The sequence below is a fragment of the Molossus molossus genome, unplaced genomic scaffold, assembly GCF_014108415.1.
Source record: "Molossus molossus isolate mMolMol1 unplaced genomic scaffold, mMolMol1.p scaffold_m16_p_21, whole genome shotgun sequence".
In the NCBI taxonomy this organism is placed as follows: Eukaryota; Metazoa; Chordata; class Mammalia; order Chiroptera; family Molossidae; genus Molossus; species Molossus molossus.
In genome coordinates this window covers 18,101,008-18,123,641 of record NW_023425357.1, presented here as the reverse complement: position 1 = coordinate 18,123,641, position 22,634 = coordinate 18,101,008, and the positions used below count along the sequence as shown (strand labels likewise).

Here is a 22,634-nt window from a genome sequence, read left to right as displayed (position 1 = left end):
GGGAAGGATGGGGGGCACTGCGTAAGGACGGGGAAGGATGGGGGGCACTGCGTAAGGACGGGGAAGGATGGGGGGGCACTGCGTAAGGACGGGGAAGGATGGGGGCACTGCGTAAGGACGGGGAAGGGTGGGCACTGCGTAAGGACGGGGAAGGATGGGGGGGCACTGCGTAAGGACGGGGAAGGATGGGGCACTGCGTAAGGACGGGGAAGGGTGGGCACTGCGTAAGGACGGGGAAGGGTGGGCACTGCGTAAGGACGGGGAAGGATGGGGGGCACTGCATAAGGACGGGGAAGGGTGGGGGCACTGCGTAAGGACGGGGAAGGATGGGGAGCACTGCATAAGGACGGGGAAGGATGGGGGGCACTGCGTAAGGACGGGGAAGGATGGGGGCACTGCGTAAGGACGGGGAAGGATGGGGCACTGCGTAAGGACGGGAAGGATGGGGGGCACTGCGTAAGGACGGGGAAGGATGGGGGCACTGCGTAAGGACGGGGAAGGATGGGGGCATGCGTAAGGACGGGGGAGGACTGGGGGATGGTAAGGACGGGGAAGGATGGGGGCACTGCGTAAGGACGGGGAAGGGTGGGGGCACTGCGTAAGGACGGGGGAGTGTGGGGGGGCACTGCGTAAGGACGGGAAAGGGTGGGGGGCACTGCGTAAGGACGGGGGAGTGTGGGGGCACTGCGTAAGGACGGGGAAGGATGGGGGGGCACTGCGTAAGGACGGGGAAGGATGGGGGGCACTGCGTAAGGACGGGAAAGGGTGGGGGGCACTGCGTAAGGACGGGGAAGGATGGGGGCACTGCGTAAGGACGGGGAAGGGTGGGGGGCACTGCGTAAGGACGGGGAAGGGTGGGGGCACTGCGTAAGGACGGGGAAGGGTGGGGGCACTGCGTAAGGACGGGGAAGGGTGGGGGCACTGTGTAAGGACGGGGAAGGGTGGGGGGCACTGCGTAAGGACGGGGAAGGGTGGGGGCACTGCGTAAGGACGGGGAAGACAGCGAGAGAGAAGGCAATAGGCGGATCCCAGTTACTTAGGGTTGGAGTGACCACTACTGAGTGAGTTTTCTTTTTTGAGGCGACGGGCGTGTTCTGAAACCAGGGATGGGTGCACACACTGTGGATGTGCTAGAAAGCACTGAACTTGAAACAAATGGGCGAACTGTCTCGTGTGTGAATTCCTTACTAAAGTTACTATTCAAAAAGGCAACGGGCCCTGACCAGTTTGGCTCAGCGATAGAGCTCAGCATGTGGACCCACGAGCTGCGGGTTTCATTCCGGCCAAGGGCATGTGCCTCGGTTGCAGTTCGTCCCCAGCCCTGGTCAGGGTGGTGTGAGAGACAACCAGTTGACGTGTTCAATGTTTCTCTCTCTTTCCCTCCCACTCTGTCTGAAGATAAATAGAAAAATATCCTCGGGTGAGGATTAAAAAAAATAAAATAAAAAAGGCAATGGGTTGGTCCAGCTTCTTGGTCCACTGATAGATAATGAGGACCAACCAAACAGTTTAGTAATAAAAAAGGAAGAAAGATTAAGCCAAACAAAACTCAAGAGAGACCAGGGCCCTGCCTGGCGTGGCCACACTGAAGGCACCCCGTTACCAGGATGTGGCAGAACCGGGGCAATCCCGGGGCACCCGCCCTTCAGACGATGATTTGCTCTCGGCAGGCTCGCAGGTAGGGTCCCCCCCCAGCATATCCTCTGTGACGAGGCCGATTTCCTCAACATCTAGTGTGCAGCCAGCAAGCAACCTGGTGCCGGCAGGTGGTCTCTGAGGCTGGAGCCCAGGGCCTGCCCGAGGACTGCGTGGGCCTGAGCCCGGAAACCACGTGGATGGCTGCCGTGGGAACACGCCTTGGTCTGGAAAGCATCTTTGGATCTCATCCTATTTTCTAAAAAGGTGAGAGACCCCTAGGTGTGGCTCCAGTGGTAGCCTAGGCCATGGGTGGGACAACCTGCCGCCAAGGCGGGCCCAGCAGGCCGGAACACCAGTGCGGGGGGCAGGTGCTTCCAGCAACCCCGTCCAGCTCCCGGCAGCCCCAGCGGGCAAGGGCTTGGCTCGGCACCCAAGGGCGAGCAGGGAAGGGACCGTTACCTGCCGACCATCTCCCAGTCCCGGTACACAGGGATGTTGGGCCTGGCCTTGTTGTCATAAGGTCCAAAGTGACAGTTGGGGGATCCAAACCACTCATCGAATCCGTGCTTCAGGGGGTGGAACTGAGGCCTGTGGCCCAGATGCCTAGAAACAGGAACCCAGGACACTTCAGGGAGTCCCACATGGGGACACCCTGAAGTTCCAAGCAGCAGCGCTCTGTCACCTTCACAGAACATTTAATGAAACAAACGCCCCCCAGCCTCCAAAGTGTGCTAAGCCCGGGCACAGAAAGACCCTGCCCTCAAGGAGATGGCAGGACCACCTGCCCTCCCCCAGCTCCGCGGCCAGGCTACAGCTAAGGGTCAGCCTGGGACAGTGCCAGGACCAGCTTGTGCTGCTCACCAACTCAGGGCCTTGGCCAGAAATGGGAATGGGTATGACTAGAAGGAAACACAGCAATGTGTCCACAGGGCACCCACCGCCAAGTGTTCAGAAGCCCAGGTGCTCTGCTTGGAGCGGAGGGGCCGTCTGCAAGCTCCGGCCACTCACTGCACGTGCCACGCAAAGCTGAGAGCGCCTCCTGCCGGGCTGTGGCCTGCTTTCCTGTCCCCACATGCCCTCTCCCCTTGGGGGCACCTAACATTAGGTCTTCTTGCCAACGGGAGGTACTGACACGCTCCCACGGGAATCGGGTCCCAGCGGTCCTTGAGCACGGCCCTACTTGTTCTTTGGAATACAGGGCTAACAGTCAGTCCTGGGCTCCGGCCCCCGTGCAACAAGACAGCTCCACCCTGGAAAGCGGATGAGTTTGCTAGGGTTTTGTTTGCAGAAAGCCTCTCGCAGTGACGTGTGTTTGGAAAGCCATGTCTCTGTGGCGGAGGGTCCTGCTTGTGGGCAGGCCCCATCCTGGCCGCTCAGGGGCCCTGCAATGGGCCACGCAAATCCAGGTACCTGTGAGCTCACTGCACCATTCACTCAGTCACTCAGAGGACACTATGTGTGGCAGCAAGGGAGGCTGGGCCAGATGTAGAACCGAGCCAGCCAGCATCTGAGTCTGGGCGGCAGTTAGTGCATCTCTTGGGGCCTCAGTTCCCCACTGCTGCTTCTAAAATGCTCTGCCTCCAGATGGCTGCCTGGCACCCACCTCGGCCTCTCTAGCCTCTGCCAGGTGCATGTGTCAGCTCTGTGCTTGTGCTTCCTGTTTGTGACTCATGCCTTCTCTGGGCTGCTGCTAAATGCCCAGTCATTTCTCAGCACCTCACTCCAGCGCTGGCTGTGTGGGACTCTTACGTATCCACATCCGCTGGCTCCAACGATCTTTGCTTAACAGAAGCACCAGCCAAAGTCCTCCTCGTGTTAAGATGTCAATTCAAAGTGCTTATTCCAAAACAGTAGCGAGGCCAGCCCGACCCAGAGGCGAACTGCATCACATCACAGCCCCCCGGGACTCGGGGCAGATGGAGCTGTCACAGGATCCAGGTTCCTCCACCCCAAGCCTTGGTCAGGCTGAGGAAATCCAGATCCATGGTGCTGGGGCCCAGAGCCGCGAGGTCGGGGCAGTCACAACCATGCCAGCCAACACCCCCCACTGAGACCAGGATCTCCACCGGGCTGAGAGGCTGAGCCCTCCACCCCAGGCCTCCCAGAGCCAGGCCTTGCTGTGCTCACAGACGCCCTGACCCTGGCTCATCCACCAGCACTGTGTCCACCTCCCCAAGTTCACCCAGAGGCTGCTTCTCTGGGCCCTGCCAGACTCCTCCTTCTGCATTTGTGTTCGCCTCTCTCCCCAGGCAGTGACTAAGAATGGGAGGCCGCTGGACCCAAGGCAGAGCTGCCAGGTCGGGCACAGAATTCCGGTCATCCGGGGCTCTTCCTCCTGCCAGCGCAGCCCTGACATGGCTCCGCAGGCCTCACAGCCGGCCTCTGCCAGTTCTCTGGGCCTTCCCGGCAATGCTTCGCATTATGCAGGCAACGAGGGCTCCCTCGGCCCAACGCACCCCCACCAGCTCTGCGCTGCAGCCACTGCCGCCTCTGAGCCCATCCATCTGGCAGGCAGCTCCCAACTTGTCTCAAGAGGGAGAAAGCATTCATTAGGCAGCCTCCAGACCGCCCGTTTCTGTGGACCTCCCATCCCTGTGACTGTCAATGTGCAAAGAGCAGCAGTTCCCAAGTGGCACCGAGAAGGCATTCATCCTTGAGGAAGCAGTGCTGGTGAGTGCCAGAGCAGTTAAAGGCAGAGGGTCCACAGGGTGCCGAAGGAGTGACAATTAGGGATGAAAAGTCATGGAAGGCTTCCTGTAGGAAGGGGGCTCACAGTTCTCCAAAGGCCCCAAAACCTAGAAAAGGAAAGAGGACGTCTGACCTTTACACCAACCCACTTAGGTACCCTCAGGCAGGAGGAGACAGAAATCGCTTAATGAGCTTAAAACAGCACAAACCGCGTGCGCGGTAACGTGACCTCCTACAATTATGATCATCTGATCCCAGTGACTCCACACTGCATGACTGCATGACTACTCTCGACCTCCTGGTTGCTGCTGCTGCTTCTGCTTGTTCTTCTTCTTTTTCAGTTATCAATGTTTTTTATTCTAGGGTATTATCAAATATATATTATAAAATACTTATGAAAAACATAGGAACACCTCTGCACCCACACCAGTCTTGACACGGCTTCTTCTGTATCTCCTTAGTTACAGGACGTCTGTTCAGCTACACTTCAGGCGGTTTTCAATGACGGCCGTTCTGTAGTTCAGTTGTAAGTTGACGTGGTTGTGGGAGGAGGTGAGCACCACGCTGACCCAGTCTGCCATGTTGACCACTGGCTGCTGCTTCACTTCCCCCGCAGACGAGCCCCAGTACTTGCTGACCTAGTGTGCTGTCTGTGACAGAGCTGCCTGCGACACCCCGCCCCCTCCACCCCGGGGAGCACAGGGGAGGACGGAGAGAAGGGGCAGGTGGCTGGGATATGCAATATTCGAGGAGAACAATGGGTTCACAGCCAACACCCCAGCCTGGGGACAGGAGTTCCCAGCAGCACAGCCATCCCAGCTTTTAAAGAAATGCTTCGGGCCTGGCCGATTTGGCTCAGCGGTTGGAGTGTCCACCTGTGGTCCTGAGAGACCCGGGTTCGGTTCCCGCTAAGGGCATGTACCTCGGTTACAGTTTGTCCCCGGCCCTGGTTGGTCGTGCGGGTGGCAGCCACTCGATGTGTCCCTTTCACATCGATGTTTCCCTCTCTCTCTCTTCCTCTCTCTCCCTCCCACTTTATCTGTACAAAAAATGGAAAAATGTCCTCGGGTGAGGATAAAAAAAAAAAAAAAAAAGAAATGCTTCGGATATCTAACTGGACGTGGGAGTCAGACTCTCCGTCTCACCCAAGATGTTTTCCCTGTTTGGAAATGCTTAGCAATGACCCTGTGTGGATGCGCCCAGCCAGGCAAGGGTCAGGACTCACCACTTGCCCACGATCTTGCTGACGTAGCCGGCCCGCTTCAGCAGTGCAGGCAGGAGGAGCTCAGTGTCCGGGATGCCGCCCACCACCTCCTGAGGCGTATAGGCTGGAAGAGGACCACAGCGTGTGAACCACACGGAGTAGGCTGTGCTGCTGAAGGGAACGGATTTGAACACTGGCCCTTGTCAATGGTGAAGAGCTGGCTCTGCTGCACAGGCCTTTGGGGGGTCTTCCAGGCACAGTGCTGGGCGGGGACAAACAGGACAGACTGTGCCCCCCCAGAGGGGTTGGGACTATCAGGCAGAGCCCCAGGCTCCCACCCCCTCTGCTCGTTTGCCCAGGGGTCATCTGATGCCATGAAAGTGCTGCAATCTGCTTCAAAGTGGCATGTTGTAACCCAAACAGAGCCCTGGACCTTGGGCAGCGAGTGCTGCCCCAGATTAGGAAGGTCCTATGTGAGAACGAGTGACAGATGCCCTCCCTTGCCCCCCGGTCCTCAGCGGCCCAGAGCCCCGGCGCAGCCCAAGTACACACGCACCGTTCCTGGCCTGCGCATTGGTGGTGTAGAAGCCGTTGCGGATGGGCAGACGTCCGGTGAGCAGGGCCGCCCTGGCTGCGCGGAAATGACAAACAGAATCATGATGAGAGCACAGCACGTGTCAGGCCTGTGGCCAGCGCTGCGGAGCTTCTGAGTCCCCCACCAGCTCCCAGAATTCAGTGAGCCCACCACCCCTGTACTGACTGGCTCAGAGGCAGGTTACCTGGGAGCTCTGGCCAGGCCCTGCAGCTCAGCGCCCACCAGCCCCCCAGTGCCTCTGCCCAGCTCCCAGGACGCTGAGATGTGGGGTCCACATGGTCCCCCCAGGATTCCTTCTCTTGCTCAAGGTCAGCATTTATGTAGAAGCCCCCCAGCAGCAGTGATTCTCCTGGACGGGAGGAACAGGCTGCCCACCCTGTGACCCCGGCTCCATCCCCTCCGTGGAGAACCACGTCCCAGCCAAGCACGTCTGAACAAGCCACGGTCCTCAGCGCCTGGAAATCAGCGTTGCCACATGCAGCCACTTTGGCCTCCGAGATCCTCACACTGGACAAGCCCTCAGTGACCTGCGGCCCCACCCCCCACAGAGCACGGCGCCCAATGTGCCAGGGAGCCAACAGAAAGGCCACATGCCCGCAAGACCCCTTGGACTTCAAGGAAATGTGGTGATGCTGCCGCCTTTGTCAGGGCGGCCTGCTCCCCGCGCCACGCCCACCGCGCCCTGTGCCTGCTCTCCCTTGCTGTGTCCACCTCCCCTGCCTACTCCCTGGGCCCGTGGGCCAGCCCTGACTTACATGGTGAGCACAGGGGGCTGGCCGTATAGAAATTTGGGAAAAGCATGCCCTGGGCGGCCATCCGGTCCAAATTCGGGGTCTCTCTGGAAGGCTCTCCATATACTCCCAGGTCACCCCACCCCATCTGCAGGAAAAAGCATAGAGAGGTGGGTTAAACCTCCTGTCTTTGAAGCCCATGCCACAGAGCTCCCCCCACGATACAATGCCTGGCTGGGGCACTGGGAGCATGGGCAGCAGCTGAGTTTCGGGGCTCACCTCCGCCCTCATAAGTGTGTCGTGCAGATTGAGACTGAACATCAAGTGGAATGCTCCCCACAAAGTTGAATGGAGTGTGGCTAAGTGACCCAGCTGTACACTACTGAAACGTACACCCCGTAGAACTCCACACAGCCAGAGCCCCGTGGTTCATGATGGCCCAAAGGGAACACTCCGAAGACGCTGGGCTGATTATGCAGACGTTTCAGAGTTGGGCCGGTGATCTCATGAAGAGATCCGGAGGCTCTGGGTTGGTTTTACGTGGATGGCTGTTCATGCAGATTTGCTCAGGCTGGTCCCAGTTAGGTCTGTGGTCTAACTGTAATTATTAATGCCCTTCTCTGCATTATAGGGTGTCCAACCACCCTTCCCATAAGGGTGGCGCTGCCTCTGGTGAGATCCGGCCGCCGTGCGTGCCCCAGGCATGGCCTTCCTCCTCGTTCTCATCTCCGAGTTTTAGGCTGTTGGTGACACACTGGGGGCCTTTGCCTCTGGACTGTGCTGCCTGCTCTCAAAGGCCCTTGTGGCCTGAGGATTCTGGTTTTGGCCCTTTTAGCTTTGGATGTCTTTGGAGATGGTTTATTTTGAAGTCAATGAAATGGCTTTTCCATTTGGTAACAACAGAAACTAAAATGAAATATGTACCTGAGGAGAGGTGCGCCGGCAGAAGAGAAGAAGGTGGGGTGCTCTTGGGCGGAGGAGGGGCAACGTGCCTGAGTCCACCAAGGCACCACAGGAATTTTGCACGTCCAGGGACACAGTCTACGTGCCCAGGTTGTGGGCTTGGGCAGGAAAGCATCCTCGGTAGCATCTGCTGACTTAGCAGGAGCCCCAGCGCAGGCCGAGATGGCACAGCTTGCTTGAGGCCTGGCCTGGAGAAGGCTCCCAGGCTGTGCGCTCGAGGCTCCTTCTTGCTCCCACACCTACACCACCTCGTGGGTGGATCTGTCCTCATAGGGACAAATGGGCTGCTGTCCGTCTAGGCAGAGCAAGTCCCGGGTCGGAGAAACGAGAGAGGCAGAGGGGCTGGTCACATGGCATCCTTTGCCTGGCACCCACCAAAGTTCCAGCTGCCCAGGAGGAAGGCAGGTGCTCAATATAAATCATGTTTATACAAACAATGTAGGCGCAGAGCCCTTCCTATTGGGGAATGGTGGCCCACTGTGTTAACTCTTGTCTGCTCAATACCATTCTATGATTACTTGTTAATCAGCTCTCTTAGCTACAAAAATAGAAATATCAACATCCACCTTGCAGTTATTAGAGAATAAATGAAACAGTTTCACACACAGTGTTCAGTATCTTTTTCCCTCTTCAACATGACCACCCCCATTCACAGGGAATGAAAGCCAGCGAGACGCCAGGACTTAGTCTTCTTTCTGCCCTCGACCTTTCTTTCACTTAGAATCTCAAGACTTTGGAGCAATGCAAGCATCCCTCACTGCTGGCCACAAGGGATGGTTATAAAGACGCACATGCGCTGAAGAACTTCCCAGGGTCGTGCAGCTTGACTTTAAACTTCCTCAGTAGTCAGAGTGGTTTTTCTTACTACTCTTTTACAGACAAGGCACCCAGATGCAAACAGTGCTAGGCCCTTGGGAGCAGGAGCGGCCTTGGGCCCAGGTGGGCTGGAACACCCCCACAGGGAGCTCTGTGCCCACCGACCCTGGCTTCATCAGCCTTAGAGAACAGAGCTGAGTCAAGTCCACTGAAGAAACGGTTTTCAACATCTTTTAAACTCATTCAGTGCGTGTCTACTGGGGCCTGACCTGGGTCTGAGGACGCACTGGGGAATAAGGAGGCAGATGCCGTCCCTACCCTCACCAGGTGTGTCATACAAAGTGCTGAGGTCTCTGAAAAACCTCAGCATATTGTTCACGGATTCCAAAGAAACAACCTGGAAAACTGGCTGTGAAATACATGACTTTATCAGGACTTATGTGTGCACCGGTGGGGGCTGACCGGTGAGGTTTACTGCCTTACTGGCTGCCACAGATGAAGTTGAACCTTGAACCACTAAGTCCCACCCGGCCTACGGACGGGCTGCATGGGTGTGGGTGTGTGTGTATGTGGCCAGTGCTACTGTCACCCAGACTTTCCCGACACAAGGTTTTACATAGAAAACCGAGAAAAGCTGGGCATGCAGGGGGAGGGTGAAGGCACTGTGTGAGATCAAAACACTAGCTGTTTTCTTGACTGAGGAGCTGGCCAGGCTCCCAAAGTCTCAGTCTGCTTACTGATAGCCTTCACTGTGTCTCCCACAGGGTGGGAGGGGGAGCTGGAGCCTGGGAAGGGGCCCATGTTCCCATTTACCACACAAGGTGCCACCCTGGCTGAAAGGGTGTGCTCACCTACTCCATCCTGCTCCCTGACTGGATCTCTGGGGTGAGGGGAAGGGCGGGGCATTGGCCCAAGGCCTCAGTTGCAAAGGCCAGCAGACCCCTCCCCAGCCCATGAGCCTGGCTCAGGGGTACAAACTGAGTCTTCATGGTAGTTCGCCCTCCCACTGGGCCTGCTGACCATAAGGGCAGGTGAGGACACAGAGCAACAGGTTTCTAGATCCTGCTGCCTGAAGCCACGGCTGTCCCAGCCTGTCTAGTCAGGACAGTTTGGTTTCCAATTTTGCTTAAGTCACTTTGCATACATTCTCTGTTATGTGCTTGACTTATTCATGTTTGCTGACCAGGACAAAGGTCTTTCAGACTTCTCGGTTTCAGCTGCCAGAGAACCCGAAAGCCACAAAAAGGAACCTGCACTGGAGAGGCCCAGCCCTGGGGCTCCTGGTTACTCTTCCAGTTCCTGCTACCCCACCCGGGGCACCCAAGCAGGGAGGCTCCCCACGTCAGCTCCCCGTCAAGTAAAAATACTCCCTGTGTTGGTCGTGCTCCACCACTCAGAACCTCCAGGGCCTAAAGTGACGCTTCCAACAGAAATACACGGGAGCCACCTGTATAAGTGAACTTTCTGGTAGCCTCATTAAAAAAGGCAAAAAGAAACAGATGAATGAAGGCTAACTTATTTTATTTAACTCAATGCAGGCACACCTCATGTTACTGCACTTTGCTTTATTGTGCTTCAGAGGCGTTTCTTTCTTTTTTCTTTTTTAACAAACCGAAGGCAAGACTCTCCACCAACAAAAAGATCATGACTCGCTTTATTGCAATACTTGCTCTGTTGCTGTGGTCTGGAACCACACCTGCAGTCTCTGCAGTATGCACGTACATCCAAAATATTATCATTTCAGTAAACCTGCACTAAACCAGGGGGCACGTGACTTGCTTCACACTCCCACTGGCCCCCCGGAGAGAAGGGGACGGGGCGGAAACCTGAAGTACAGAGCACTCAGCTGGAGACTCACCATTCCAAAGAGGCTGCTTGAGCAAGCCTTGACAGGGACCCCAGCTCGGAGAAGACTGACTACTGAAACAAAAAGTAAGTACTTCCACGCTGGCCGGTGTGGCTCAGTTGGTTGGGCATCATCCTATGCACCGGAAGGTAGCTGGTTTGATTCCCGGATTGGGCATATGCCTAGGTTTCAGGCCTAATCCCTGGTAGGGATTGTGTAGGAGGCAGCCAATCATTGTTTCTCGATGTCTCGATCTCTCTCTCTCAAAATCAATAAAAATATTTTTAAAAGCAAGCAATTTACCCAGCCGGTGTGGCTCAGTGGTCGAGCGTGGACCCTTGCGCCAAGAGGTCACCGGTTTGATTCCTGGTCAGGGCACATGCCCAGGCTGAGGGCCAAATCTCCAGTGAGGGACATGCAGGAGGTGGCCAATTGATGTTCTCTCTCATCGATGTTTCTATCTCTCTCTCTAAAATCAATAAAGAAAAAAAATTAAAAAAAAATAAAATATGGTGGCATCAACTGCTAGCTCCAGGTGGTGGGTGTGCATGTGTTTATTAAAAAAAATAAAATAAAATAAGGCAAGCAATTCCAAGTAGGAAGCAGTTTCCCTACTGGCCACGAGGATGGAGCAGCTGAGGGGCTGCAGAGCCAGCTTTGGAAGCAGTCATCATCTGAATGAGTTGGTGAGACTAAAAAGCATGTCCAGTGTTACCTCTGGGTGGCGGAATTACGAATGGGTTTTTATGATCTTTGCAGGCTTATCTGAATGTTGTTCATTTTTCATAATAAAAAGTCATTATTGTAATAAAAAATTATTAAGTGAGATTTTTTTAAACATTCTTTTTCCTGTACTGCGTCTTCAAAATCTGAGTGTATTTTACACAGCACCTCTCAATTTCGACCAGCCCGGACTCTCCAACAGCCATGTGAGGCTCCTGGCCTTGGTCCAAAGGCTCCTGTGAGCATCTCTGCTGGCCTTTTAGTGAACCTTGAGCTATATTTACTCACAACACTTCTGACACCAAATGTGGGGGGATTTCCATACCAGACACTTCTCCAACTTTCCAGACACCAGCTGAGAGTCCAACAATTCAGTCCAGTTCTGACACTATCTGCCTGGAGCTAGCCTCAGACCCCACAGGTCAAGGGCTCAGTTCCTCGAGACTCCTCCCCTTCAGCCAGCCACAAGTCTCGGGGCTCCTGGACTTCTGACCAACCTGCTATAAGTTGGGGGTACAGACCTGCTCAAGTTCCATAATTTGCTAGAACAACTCACAGAACTCAGGAAAGTGCTTAATTTCCTATTACAAATTATAAAGGATACGACTCAGGAAGAGGCGCCCTGGCTAAGGTATGGTTGAGGGGCATGGAGCTCCCCACTCTCTTCCCCTCCTCCTTGTGTTCCTGTTGTTTAGGTTTATTTTTTATTTTTCAAAGGAGGTCTCCTTACATGGGCACAATTGATTGAATCATCCACCTCTGGTGATGGAGCTCAATCTCCAGCCATTCACTCTTCCGTCCCCGGAGGTCAGGGCCGTGCTGAAAGCTTCAACCCCTTAATCACACCTAGGCCTTCTGAGGACCTCATCCTGAAGCTCCCAGGGCCCCAGACATCTGATTCATTAGCACACCACAGACACCGCTTTCACTGCAAGGGTTTTAGGAGCCGCAGGCCAGGACACTGTCTTTTATCATACTACAGGACCTGACATCACTGCCTGCCCTCTGCCCTCCCTCAGTCCTCACATCATGGTCAGGAGAGCTGGACAGAGAGGAGACAAGGCTCTAGGAGCGTCAGTAACTTGTCCAGGCTCAGGAAAGTAGCATCGCCAACCCAGGTTTGTCTGCATCCCTACTTTACCCCAAAGCCTCACGATTCACAATGATTAATTTCAGAATTTCCATTTCACTCCGGAAAGGAGCACAAGAGACAGAGTTGCAAACGGCCAAGTGAACCACTCGGCTTCCATACAGGGACCGGGCTATCTTGCTACTCTCCAAAGGGTTGGCCCACAAGTGTGACCTTGCACCTGGGGCCGCACACACACCTGACAGGGGACATTATTCTACTTCAGGTAAAGACCTGGCCTTTGATTAGAATTCTCAACAGGGCCAAAGGAGCCTGCCCAGGTGGACGCGGACAGCAGGGCAGGTGCAGAGGAACTGAGTTTCTAGGCAGGCAGAGACAGGCTTCGTCAGCTTATCACCCCCTTCCCTGCCCCCGGGAGCACTGGATGGGAGGGCAGGGCTGAGCAGGGGCTGCCACGGAGCTGGTCCTCACCTGGCCAGGGCGGCAGCTGGTCTGGGCTGCCCGTCCACCCTTCCAGAGCGGGAGGGGCAAGAAAAGGGAACAATGCAGGCGGGATCTTCTCCCAGTCTGGACCCGACTACCTCGCTTCCGCTTCGACCCCGTGCGGCTGCAGCCCCCACCCCGGCTGACCGCCCTCACGGCTGCTTCCCCCCGGGACTTCCCCACCTACCGTCGCCCCATGCGCAGCGCTCCCCGGGAGCCCGGCCCGTACTCACGTCGTCCATGAGCAGGAGTAGGATATTGGGGGTCTGCGGGGTGCCACTGGCCCCCAGCTCCGCTGCACTCAGCACCAGCAGCAGCAGCCGCCGCCGCCACCTCATCGCCGCAGCAACCGCCGCCATGGCAACCGTGCGGAGCGCTGCCAAGTCCGGGCCAGCGGCAGGCACCCCAAGGGCTGCTTTTCCGGCAGAGCGGCGGGGCGGGGCCGTCCCGGCCGGCGGAGCGACGTAGGTGGGGCCAAGCCGGCGTGACAGAAGGGGCGGGGCCAGGGCGGCCGCGTGATTGGCTGGGGGTCACGTGACGTGCCCGGCCGGGCCTCCCAAGATGGCGGTGTGTGTGGCGGTGATCGCTAAGGAGGTGCGTACGCGGGAGCGGTCGGTACCCCTGTCCAGCTCCCGCCCTCGCTCTCCGCCTTCCCACGTCCCTGCGCCCAGGGCCCCGGAGGGACAAGCCCGCCGGCTTCGCGGAGCGGACGGCGTCGGGGCGGTTCCGGGGAGGTTCCGCCCACCCCTACTTCTGCAGCTGCGCGAGCGTCGTCCCCCGGCGTCCACACGCCCGGCCCTCCTCTCCCGCCTGGGCCCCGGGTACCCGGCCCACCCGGCCCACCCCTCCGCACCCACCTTGCTCCCGAGTCGGCCGCCCGCTCCAGCATCCTGCCGCACCGCGCACTCCCAGCCACGCCGTCGCCCACTCGGACGAGCGACCCCCCCCACAGCAGTCACCGTGCTGCTGAAAACCCATCCGGCCGTGTCCCGCTCCCGTCTGACCTCTCTCCCGCGCCTTCTCGTGGCCCGAGGCTGCTGTCCGAATAACCTGGTCGCCTCGCCCCTTCCACATGCCGCTGCCCCCCGCCGCTCCAGCCCAGCGGAACTGCAGCGCTCGACAGGCTCAGCGCTCACCTGCCCTGTGCACCTGGCCCTCCTCTCCCCTACCCGCCTTTCCCGTCCCCTTCGCCGGCCACTGCAGGTGTCCCTGCCTCGGGAAAGCCGTTTCTGAGTCCTGACGCTGAACCGGCTAGCTGTCCACATGCTCTGTTACATGGCCTTCTGTGCCCTCTCTGAGACCAGGCTTCGGAGGCCTTGCAGCCTTGAAGCTCCTGAGCGCTGGCTGCCTGCTCAGCACGTGCGGCAACACCTTATGTATTTGTTGGTGGATTTGTTGCCTGTCTCCACCCGATGTCAGCCCCGTTCGAGTAGGGACAGTGGAGTGTTTATTGCATCTGGGCAGTGCCAGGAGAGGGACAGAAGCCGTGAATTGTGACCGGAGGGAGCCCGGAGAAGATGCTGTGAACTCCGGGATTGAGACCGTGCAGAGAGGGAGGGAGGTTTGAGCCAAGCCTTGAAAGGTTTAGTGAGAGGGCAGACCAGTGCCTCTGCCAAGGTTGAAAAGGTCGCAGGAGGTGGTGTATCAGGAAACAGCCAGTATTAGGGGGCCAGGGGGAGAGCATGTGCTGGGGCTGGGCCCCACACAGAAGGTAAATGACCTGTCCAGGTTGACAGGGTTAGTTGTTAGGCGTGCTCAAACCTATTTTTGTGAGCCATCTTTTTTTTTCTGCCCACCCTAGGGATGCACCTTTGTAGACATTATGTAAACCTTCTCAGATGAGATTGGGTCCCCTGAAGGCAGTGCCCACAGCTGTCTGGAAAATTAACCAATGGGCTTTAGAGGATGAGAATGTGTTCCCGTGGCTAGCTGGCACTTGGCAGGTCCTCCACCTCAAGTGCTCTGGCCTTGTTTTCCTCACCGGTGCACACAGGGTAGAGTCACATCACTTCATTTGCTGTCATCCTCTCTTGCAGAATTACCCTCTTTACATACGCAGTATCCCCACGGAGAATGAGCTGAAATTTCACTACATGGTGCACACGTCCCTGGACGTGGTAGATGAGAAGATCTCTGCAATGGGGAAGGCGCTGGTGGACCAGAGGGAGCTCTACCTGGGTCTGCTGTACCCCACGGAGGACTACAAGGTGTATCCTTCACACGCAGCAGGGCCTGTCAGTGGGCTTCCCCCCAAAGGGTTTTAATACAGGGATTGCATCTGTAACTGTGCGGTGTATTGTAGGATCAGATAACCTCGAAAGGCATTTTGTACCATCATGTGAACAGAAAAAAAGGCGAGGGCTTTCAGCCTGGGGGTAATTAGGGCAGCTTGAGGCTCATTGAGACCTTGCCCTTTTTTCCTTTAATTAGGAGGATAATGTGGGAAAAGCCAGGTTTGAACTACCCAGAGAATTATGACAGCCTATCTGTCCCTTATCAGGTTTATAAAAGAGCTGAGGAAGCGCCTGCTTTATGCCTTTAAGGATTTTTTTCTCAGCAGGGCCACCACCTCTGAGCAAGGAATGATCAGTTCACTCCTTTCACTATCAGGCCCAGCCCCGTACAAGTCACTGTAAAATCTTGACCACTCTCATGGGGCAAATGGCTTGAAACCCATGGAGTTGAAAATGTTCCCACAAGCAGTGATGGAGCTTGCCCATAGTGATGCTTGCCCAGGAACCAATGTTCTACAAGATCAAGTGGCCTTTAGAGGTGTGGACACCGCAGACAGGATTTGCCCTCTGTGAAATGTCTAGTTTTTCAGTTAACACTACCAGGCTAAACATTAATCCATGAGGAGGGCAAGACCTGGGCAGGGCAGCCCTGGAGTTTGAATCAGGATAGGGCTTAACTTTCTGCCCTTTGCTTCTCTAGTAAACACCAGAAGCTGCCTCAAAGAAGTGTACATTCACACCCAGTGTGGTCCCCCTGGCTTTGCAAGACAGGCCTAGCCTGGGGCACTTCCTGTGATGCAAGGTCTGTCATGTTTCTCCAACGTGGCTTTGGAGCTGGGAGCATGCACAGATGGCCCTCTGCTCTCACTCTCCACAGTGAGGCTGTGTTTCACGCTGCCACAGAGTCCCCGTGTTGACAGTGTGTTCCCTAACCAGCTGTGCAGATACGGCTACGTGACCAACTCCAAGGTGAAGTTTGTTATGGTGGTGGATTCCTCCAACACGGCTCTTCGAGACAACGAGATTCGCAGTGTACGTGCAGGGGTCTGTAAGCTGTGCCTGGGGCCATTTGTTTTCCTCTTACCACTTGGCTTTAAAACGTTGAAAGGCAAAAAATATGGCAGTGATCATGTATACATGTGAATTAAAAGTGTGGGTTCTTGTTTCAGATGTTCCGGAAGCTGCACAACTCCTACACAGATGTGATGTGTAACCCCTTCTATAACCCAGGGGACCGCATTCAGTCCAGGTGGGCCACCTACTCTCAGGCTTGCTACCTTCATTTGTAGGCCCTGCTTTGCTTAAAGACAGTGATTTTGAAAAGAGGGGAGGGAAGGTCTTTTTAAGCAATGGACACTGTTCTCCTAAGGCAGCAATTTGAAGCAGCAGAACCCTGTTTTTTCAAACAAAACTCTCACACCAATTTCCAACATATAAAACAGAAGGGAATGGGGGGAGCAGAGCTTGCCCATTTGGTTTCCCACATGTGCCCAGCAGGTACTGGGGGCTATCACAGAACCTAGTGAGGGCCCAGGCAAATAAACAGATGCCTTCTGGGGAAACATTCTGTTGCTGCCTAATTCTGTCTTTGATACTGAACTTGGATGATGAGGAAATTGGATTGCAGATATTTTCAAATAGCTTCAAATAAACAGTCCTTTATTTATTTATTTATTTATTTATTTATTTATTATCCTCACCCGAGGACATTTTTCCATATTTTGTTCAGATAGAGTGGGAGGGAGGGAGAGAGAGAAACATCGACATGAAAGGGACACATCGAGTGGTTGCCACCCACACAACCCAACCTGGGCCAGGGACAAACAGCAACCGAGATACGTGCCCTTAGCGGGGACCGAACCTGGGTCTCTCTGGACCGCAGGCCAACGCTCTAACCACTGAGCCAAACTGGCCAGGGCCAAATAAACAGTCTTTTAATATCAGAATGTCATGAAGTTGCTCTGTAAAGAAGCATTTACACACTCCAAGCCTGTTCCTGGGAATTCCCTACATTTCTCGGAGGGGCTTCCTGAGGGGCTTCTTGTAGCCGCAGGTGACCTGAGCCAGGCCCTTCCTGTGGCGCCTTCTCTCAGCTGTGATACTATGTTTTGGGTCGTCTTGGGACACGGGGAGAAGCCAGTGCTGTTCTGTAGAACCCTGTGTCCTGGGCAGTGACAAGCACTGTTCTCGCTGCACTGCAGCCCTCCGTGCCCATGCTACAGCTCCTCCATCCCCGCCCGGAAACCCAGTGGGCAGGACCTCCGGAGATCTGAAGGAAGTGGGAGGCAGGAGACTTGGAGTCTCATTGCCAGGATGGCAGGAAACACAGGTCCCGGCCTCTCAGCCAAGTTTACTTACCTGGATGTTAGAGACTGACTCCGGAGTGGGGTGGGATACAGGCCGTGCCGGAGAGCCTGGCTCTTCTCTGAGATGGTCTGTTTCTGCTTGCAGGGCCTTCGATGGCATGGTGACATCTATGATGATCCAGGTCTGTTGAGTGAGAACATTGCTGCCTGTTGATTGAAGAGAAGTGTTTTGTACATAACCATATTGTGTAGATGTGTATTTATTATCATTTACCTCTTCCCGAGTGTCACAGACGTGCCACGTAGGGGCAAGGCCTGGTGCGGTGCACGTCAACCAGAATTGTCGTTTTCCTTGTGTCTGCAGAGGGATTAACTATAGAAAGTTTAACGTAGGACATTTCAGGGATAGGGCCAGAGGTCAGGGACCAGACAGCAGAGAGACGTTGTTCCCACAGGCACGAAGGGGCGTGGGAGCTGGGTGGCAGAAGCCCACAGAACTTGGGCCCTGGAGAGGCTGTGGCCATGGGGCAGCCAAAGAGGCTTTAGAGGGACTTGTGGGCCAGCCGCTCTGCTCCACCAGCTGCTCATGTGGCGCCCTCCAGTGGTTGACCAGGTGGGGTGCTGTGGAGGGCCTCTTTTTGGTCTTGCATCCAGTCTGACATCTGGACTCGGCCTAACCTTGGGAGGCAGCCCTTATGAGATCCAGCCACTTTGTGTGACTGCAGTGTCTCACCTGTGGCTCTTGCTTTGTTAGTGCACAGCGTTTCCAGAGGACTGAGGGCCAGAGGGGTTGGGCGACGAGTCACCTGCTGTTCCCGAGGCCCAAGGGCAAGCTACCTTGGGGTGAGGGGGGCTTACATTTGAGGAGCAGCTGATGTAATTGGAAGTCTGCATTCTGCTTCCCCAGAGCCTTGCTCAGCCAAGTCCAGAGGACAGTCCTAATGGTTGATGTGTCAGCCTCTGCGGGAGTCAGGTAGCCCAGGTTCCAAGGCCCTTTGCTGCTGTGACTGCGAAGTAGGAAAGGCGACAAGGACCTGCTGGGTCTGAGCCCCACCCGCATAGTCTGCTCCAAATTGTATCCAGCACATGCAACTGGTGGCTGGCTTCCCTGAGTCAGTGCCCCGAGACAGTCGTGAGTCCTTCCCTCCCACCCTCAGGCACTGGGGAGAGGGTCTCTGACCAGGAGGAAGGTGGCTCAGATCCCTCTGGGGAATGGGGAAGGTGTAACACCGGCCAGCCTGGGGCTGGAACTGGAGATGAACTTTGCACCCCTTTGGATTTCCTTCCCTTCTAAGGAGCACATGATTGGCTTTTAAAAATCATACAGAAGTAAAAAAAAAAAAAACCAAAAAACAGCTAAGAATGTGTGATAAAAACAAGTCTCAGTCCCCCTCTCCCACCTCACCACAGGTGGAATTGAAAGGCCTAGAGTAGGACTGAGAAGCATCAAGCAGGCGTTGGTTGCCATGCCAGTGGACCATAGGCCCCCCTCACAGGGTTTCTTCCCTGCAGTCCATGGTTGAGGTTTTTAAAAAATTTTTTTCTTTATTGTTTGGAGACAGAGGAAGGGAGAGAGAAAGAGAGAAACATCAATGGCTGCCTCTTGCATGTCCCCCACTGGGGACTTGGCCCACAACATGGGCATGTGCCCTGACCAGGAATCGAACTGGCGGCCTCTTGGTGCATGGGTCGACGCTCAACCACTGAGCCACACCAGCCGGGCCATGGTGGAGGTTTTAACAGTGATGTCTCTTGTCTGAGTAGCGGCTCTGGTAGGGGCTGCAAGTTGCTGACCCGGTATCCATTCTCCCTTGCTTCCTTACTAACGTCCCCAGTGTTATTGAGGACAATCGACTGGACAAAAGATATTTTCTACTTTTTATAGTACACAAAGATAGGTGGTTGTGGCATGTAAGTGAATGGTGTTGGAAGGGACTTTCAGGAAAGATACTTTGAAAGGGGGTTCACTTGGCAGATGGAGTACCCTTCCTTCATCTTTTCCCTTCTTCCTGCCTAGAACTTGAATGTGATGGCTGGAGCTCTTGCAGCCATCTTGAGAGCATGATAAGATTTACCCCCTAACATCCCCTGACAGGGAGCAAAAAGCTAGCAGGAGCCTGGGTCTTTGCTGACATACCAGGTCTGGACCGCTTGTATTCAGCAATTTTTTTGTGTGAAAAAAATAAACCCTTGTTGAAGCCATTGCTATTTGGGTTTTTCTATATTTGCAACTGGCCAACCCACAAATGCTTTCTACTTTAGGGAGTTTTCACACATTGTTAGGTAGCATGCCATTTTAAGCCTGGGGAAATCAAGGGTTAGAAGTAATCTGCGTCTTTGTTCTGCCAGCAGAACTGTCAGATGGTAGTTTCATGTTATCTTTTTATATCTCTATACAGGAGGTGGCCTCACTGAGGGCCACCTGCCCGCCTAACCCCTGCCACCCCAGGGCTGAGCCCCTCTGGTGCAGCTCCGAGTTAGCCCTTGGCTATCATTCCAGGTGATCTCTTCAGCTAAAGTTCACCGTCAGCAGTCATTCTTCCCTTGGGCACCAGTGCCTCTCCCTCTCCTTCCTCCTGCCCCAGACCAGACAGGGACCAGGGGAGCCGTGTGTCTGGGCTCTCTCCAGGCACAGCCACTCGGGTCTGCTCAGTGGCTCACTGCTCAGAGTCCTTGCCACCCATGTGGCAGTCACATCCCAGAGTGCTTTCCATCCTTCCTGCACCTTAGCCTGCTCAGGCCTGACATCCACAGGAAAGGAGGGACTCCTGGGCCCCCTCTGTCCTCGAAGTGGCCACACAGAAAGGATCAAGAACATGCTTCTAAAGAGGAACTATCTACTTGGGTAGAAGACTGTCAGCAGGACCTTAACAGAAAAGCCAACACGCGTGATGTGTGATCAAGACCCAAGAAGATTCCCCTTTCTGAGGTCTAAGGTGCTGAGCGGCAGGAGCTGGTGTGTCTGCCAGGTGCTACTAAACTGCAGCTCGGGAACACGTCTGGTGGCATGTCTCACCTGCACCCCCACTGCGTGTGGTCCTGACCACACAAATCCCTGACCACGCTGGCTCTGCCCCGAGCCTCTGGGTGACCTGGGCAAGGTCGCTGACAGACCTCCCACCCACCTGTTCACTGGAGGGGAGGAGCTTACAGCAGTAGAACTTTGCTCTCAGTTCTGGAGGCCAGAGTGTCAGCAGATTGGTTCTCTCCGGCACTTCTGAGGGAGGGTCCGCTTCAGACTTCTCTCCAGCATCTGGTGGCTGCCAGTGATCCCTGGGGCTCCTTGGCTTGTAGACACATCGCCCCAACTTCTGCCTCCGTGTCCACATTATCTTACTCGTGTCTGTCTCAGAAATCCAGTGTGTGTCACTGGATGTAGGGCCCACTTAGATGATCCAAGATGATCTCATTTTGAGACCTTTAACTTAAACACATCTGCGAAGACCCCCTTTCCAAATAAGGTCACATTAATAGGTTCTGATCAGGATGTGGACACATTTTTGGGGAGGCCATCATTTACCCCACTATAAGGGCCAACTTTGACCCCAGGTCACAAGGTACATGTGAACCTGGCCTGGGGGAAGAAATCAAAGACACTTAAGGGTGGAGAGCCAACAGGGGGCCCACCCTCCCCCGTCTTTGCTGGTGCTAGAGAATGGGGACCAGGGACAGACAGGGACCAACCCACCCATGGATTGTAGCACAAAGCATCTCTGAAGCTTAAGGAACTGATAAATAAGCATAACAACAGAGAGGCGTTAGTTCTTTAACGCTTTTCCCCCCAGCTCTGAATGCAGTCAGGACAGAGAACATACTGTGTCTTCAAGGAGAAAGTCAGGTGTGTCCGCTTCAGAGAGGACAGCGGTCAGGGTACCTAGTAAGCATAGAAAACTCCCTCTGCTTCTTGAACTGATGAGGGCCAGTCTTGTGCTGAGTCCTCACAGGTGAGGACACAGAGAAGCAGGTGTCTGGGTCACTCGCTATGGGAGGAGCATGGGAGGCCACCAGACCTGGGTGAAGACAAAATTAGCTACTGCTTTCCCTGTGGTATGGGGGCTGATGCGACCCTGGAAGCCCCAACACTGCCTATTGGCTGTTAGCGGTGAAGTGGGGTAGAGATGGGTCCTGGCCCCACAGCCACATCCTACCCATCACCTGCTTTCTCTGGAGAGTCTGCACCCGAGAAACAGTGAACGTGTGTCCAAGAGATGAACAAAAGAAGGTCTGTTGTCATGTGCTTTTATTATTTTTTTAATCCTCACCTGAGGATATCTTTCTATTTATCTTCAGATACAGTGGGAGGGAGGGAGGGAGAGAAACATCAATGCGAGATAGACACATCGACTGGTTGCCTCCCGCACGACCCTGACCAGGGCTGGGGACGAACTGCAACTGAGGTACATGCCCTTGACCAGAATCGAACACGTGACTCATTGGTCTGCGGGCCGATGCTCTACTGCGGAGCCAAACTGGCCAGGGTTGTCATGTGCTTTTAAAAATTATTCAAATTTAACCTGGCTGGTGTGGCTCAGTGGACTGAGCGTCGTCTCATCGACTGAGAGGTCTCGGTTCAGTTCCTGGTCAGGGCACAAGCCTGGGTTGTGGGCTTGATCCCCAGTAGCGGGTGTGCAAGAGGCAGCAGATCGATGTTTCTCACATCAATGTTTCTCTCCCTCTCTACAAAAAAAATCAATAAAAGCATATTTAAAAAAATTATTCAAATGTAATAATTTATGCTTTACCTTTAAGACACTCATTTCTAGCCCTGGCCGGTTTGGCTCAGCGGTTGGAGCATTGGCCTGCGGACCAGAGAGTCTCAGGTTTGGTTCCCGCTAGGGGCACATACCAAGAAAAAAAAAAAAAAGACACTCCTTTCTACTTTTCTGTCAAAGGAGTTAGTTGACTAGCCCTGACTATGCCAACTCTGAGCTGACTCAGCACTGCCTGGGTCTCGAAGTTTGCTCAGTGCCCTCCGCAGCTCCAAGGAGCATTCTCCCCCCACACCCACACTTGCTTTGTGACTTGTGGCTTTAGCTGTGGGGTCTGGGCCACTGTGCGTGGCCCTGGTGGGCCGTCTGCCTGCCTGAATGAAGGGGGGCAGGGCTGTTTCTTCTGGATGTGGAGGCAGCTCTCCACTGACCCCGAATTTCTCTGGCCTCATGTTCTCTCCCCCCCGCACTGTTCCCTGCCAGCCTGCTATATGACCCCACATCACCCCAGGTCCGTGCCCTGGAGTAAATAGTCCCATGTGGAGCACAGCTGTCTGTTCCTGACCCACCCCACTCAAAATCAGGTTCTCCTGCAGCAGTGGGTACCG

General features: G+C 55.0%; 2 protein-coding genes across 2 annotated transcripts in view; one reads left to right on the top strand and one right to left on the bottom strand.

The window, feature by feature from the left end:
* Positions 1 to 13,193, bottom strand: part of GALNS (galactosamine (N-acetyl)-6-sulfatase) — a 29,295-nt gene extending 16,102 nt beyond the window's left edge. Inside the window, exons 1-5 of the mRNA XM_036275947.1 lie at positions 13,011 to 13,193; positions 6,881 to 7,004; positions 6,087 to 6,161; positions 5,552 to 5,654; positions 2,098 to 2,241 (exon numbers count right to left, since the gene is read on the bottom strand). Coding sequence (XP_036131840.1) covers positions 2,098 to 2,241; positions 5,552 to 5,654; positions 6,087 to 6,161; positions 6,881 to 7,004; positions 13,011 to 13,136 — 572 coding nt within the window. The 5' untranslated portion in view covers positions 13,137 to 13,193. The remainder of the gene's footprint in view (positions 1 to 2,097; positions 2,242 to 5,551; positions 5,655 to 6,086; positions 6,162 to 6,880; positions 7,005 to 13,010) is intronic.
* An 89-nt stretch (positions 13,194 to 13,282) lies between these two features.
* TRAPPC2L (trafficking protein particle complex 2 like) lies at positions 13,283 to 17,556 on the top strand. The gene is made up of 5 exons (XM_036275816.1): positions 13,283 to 13,371; positions 14,814 to 14,986; positions 15,956 to 16,043; positions 16,181 to 16,260; positions 17,463 to 17,556. Exons 1-5 carry the CDS (start codon positions 13,339 to 13,341, stop codon positions 17,506 to 17,508), a joined length of 420 nt encoding a protein of 139 aa, XP_036131709.1. The 5' UTR covers positions 13,283 to 13,338; the 3' UTR covers positions 17,509 to 17,556.
* Positions 17,557 to 22,634: the final 5,078 nt, after the last annotated feature.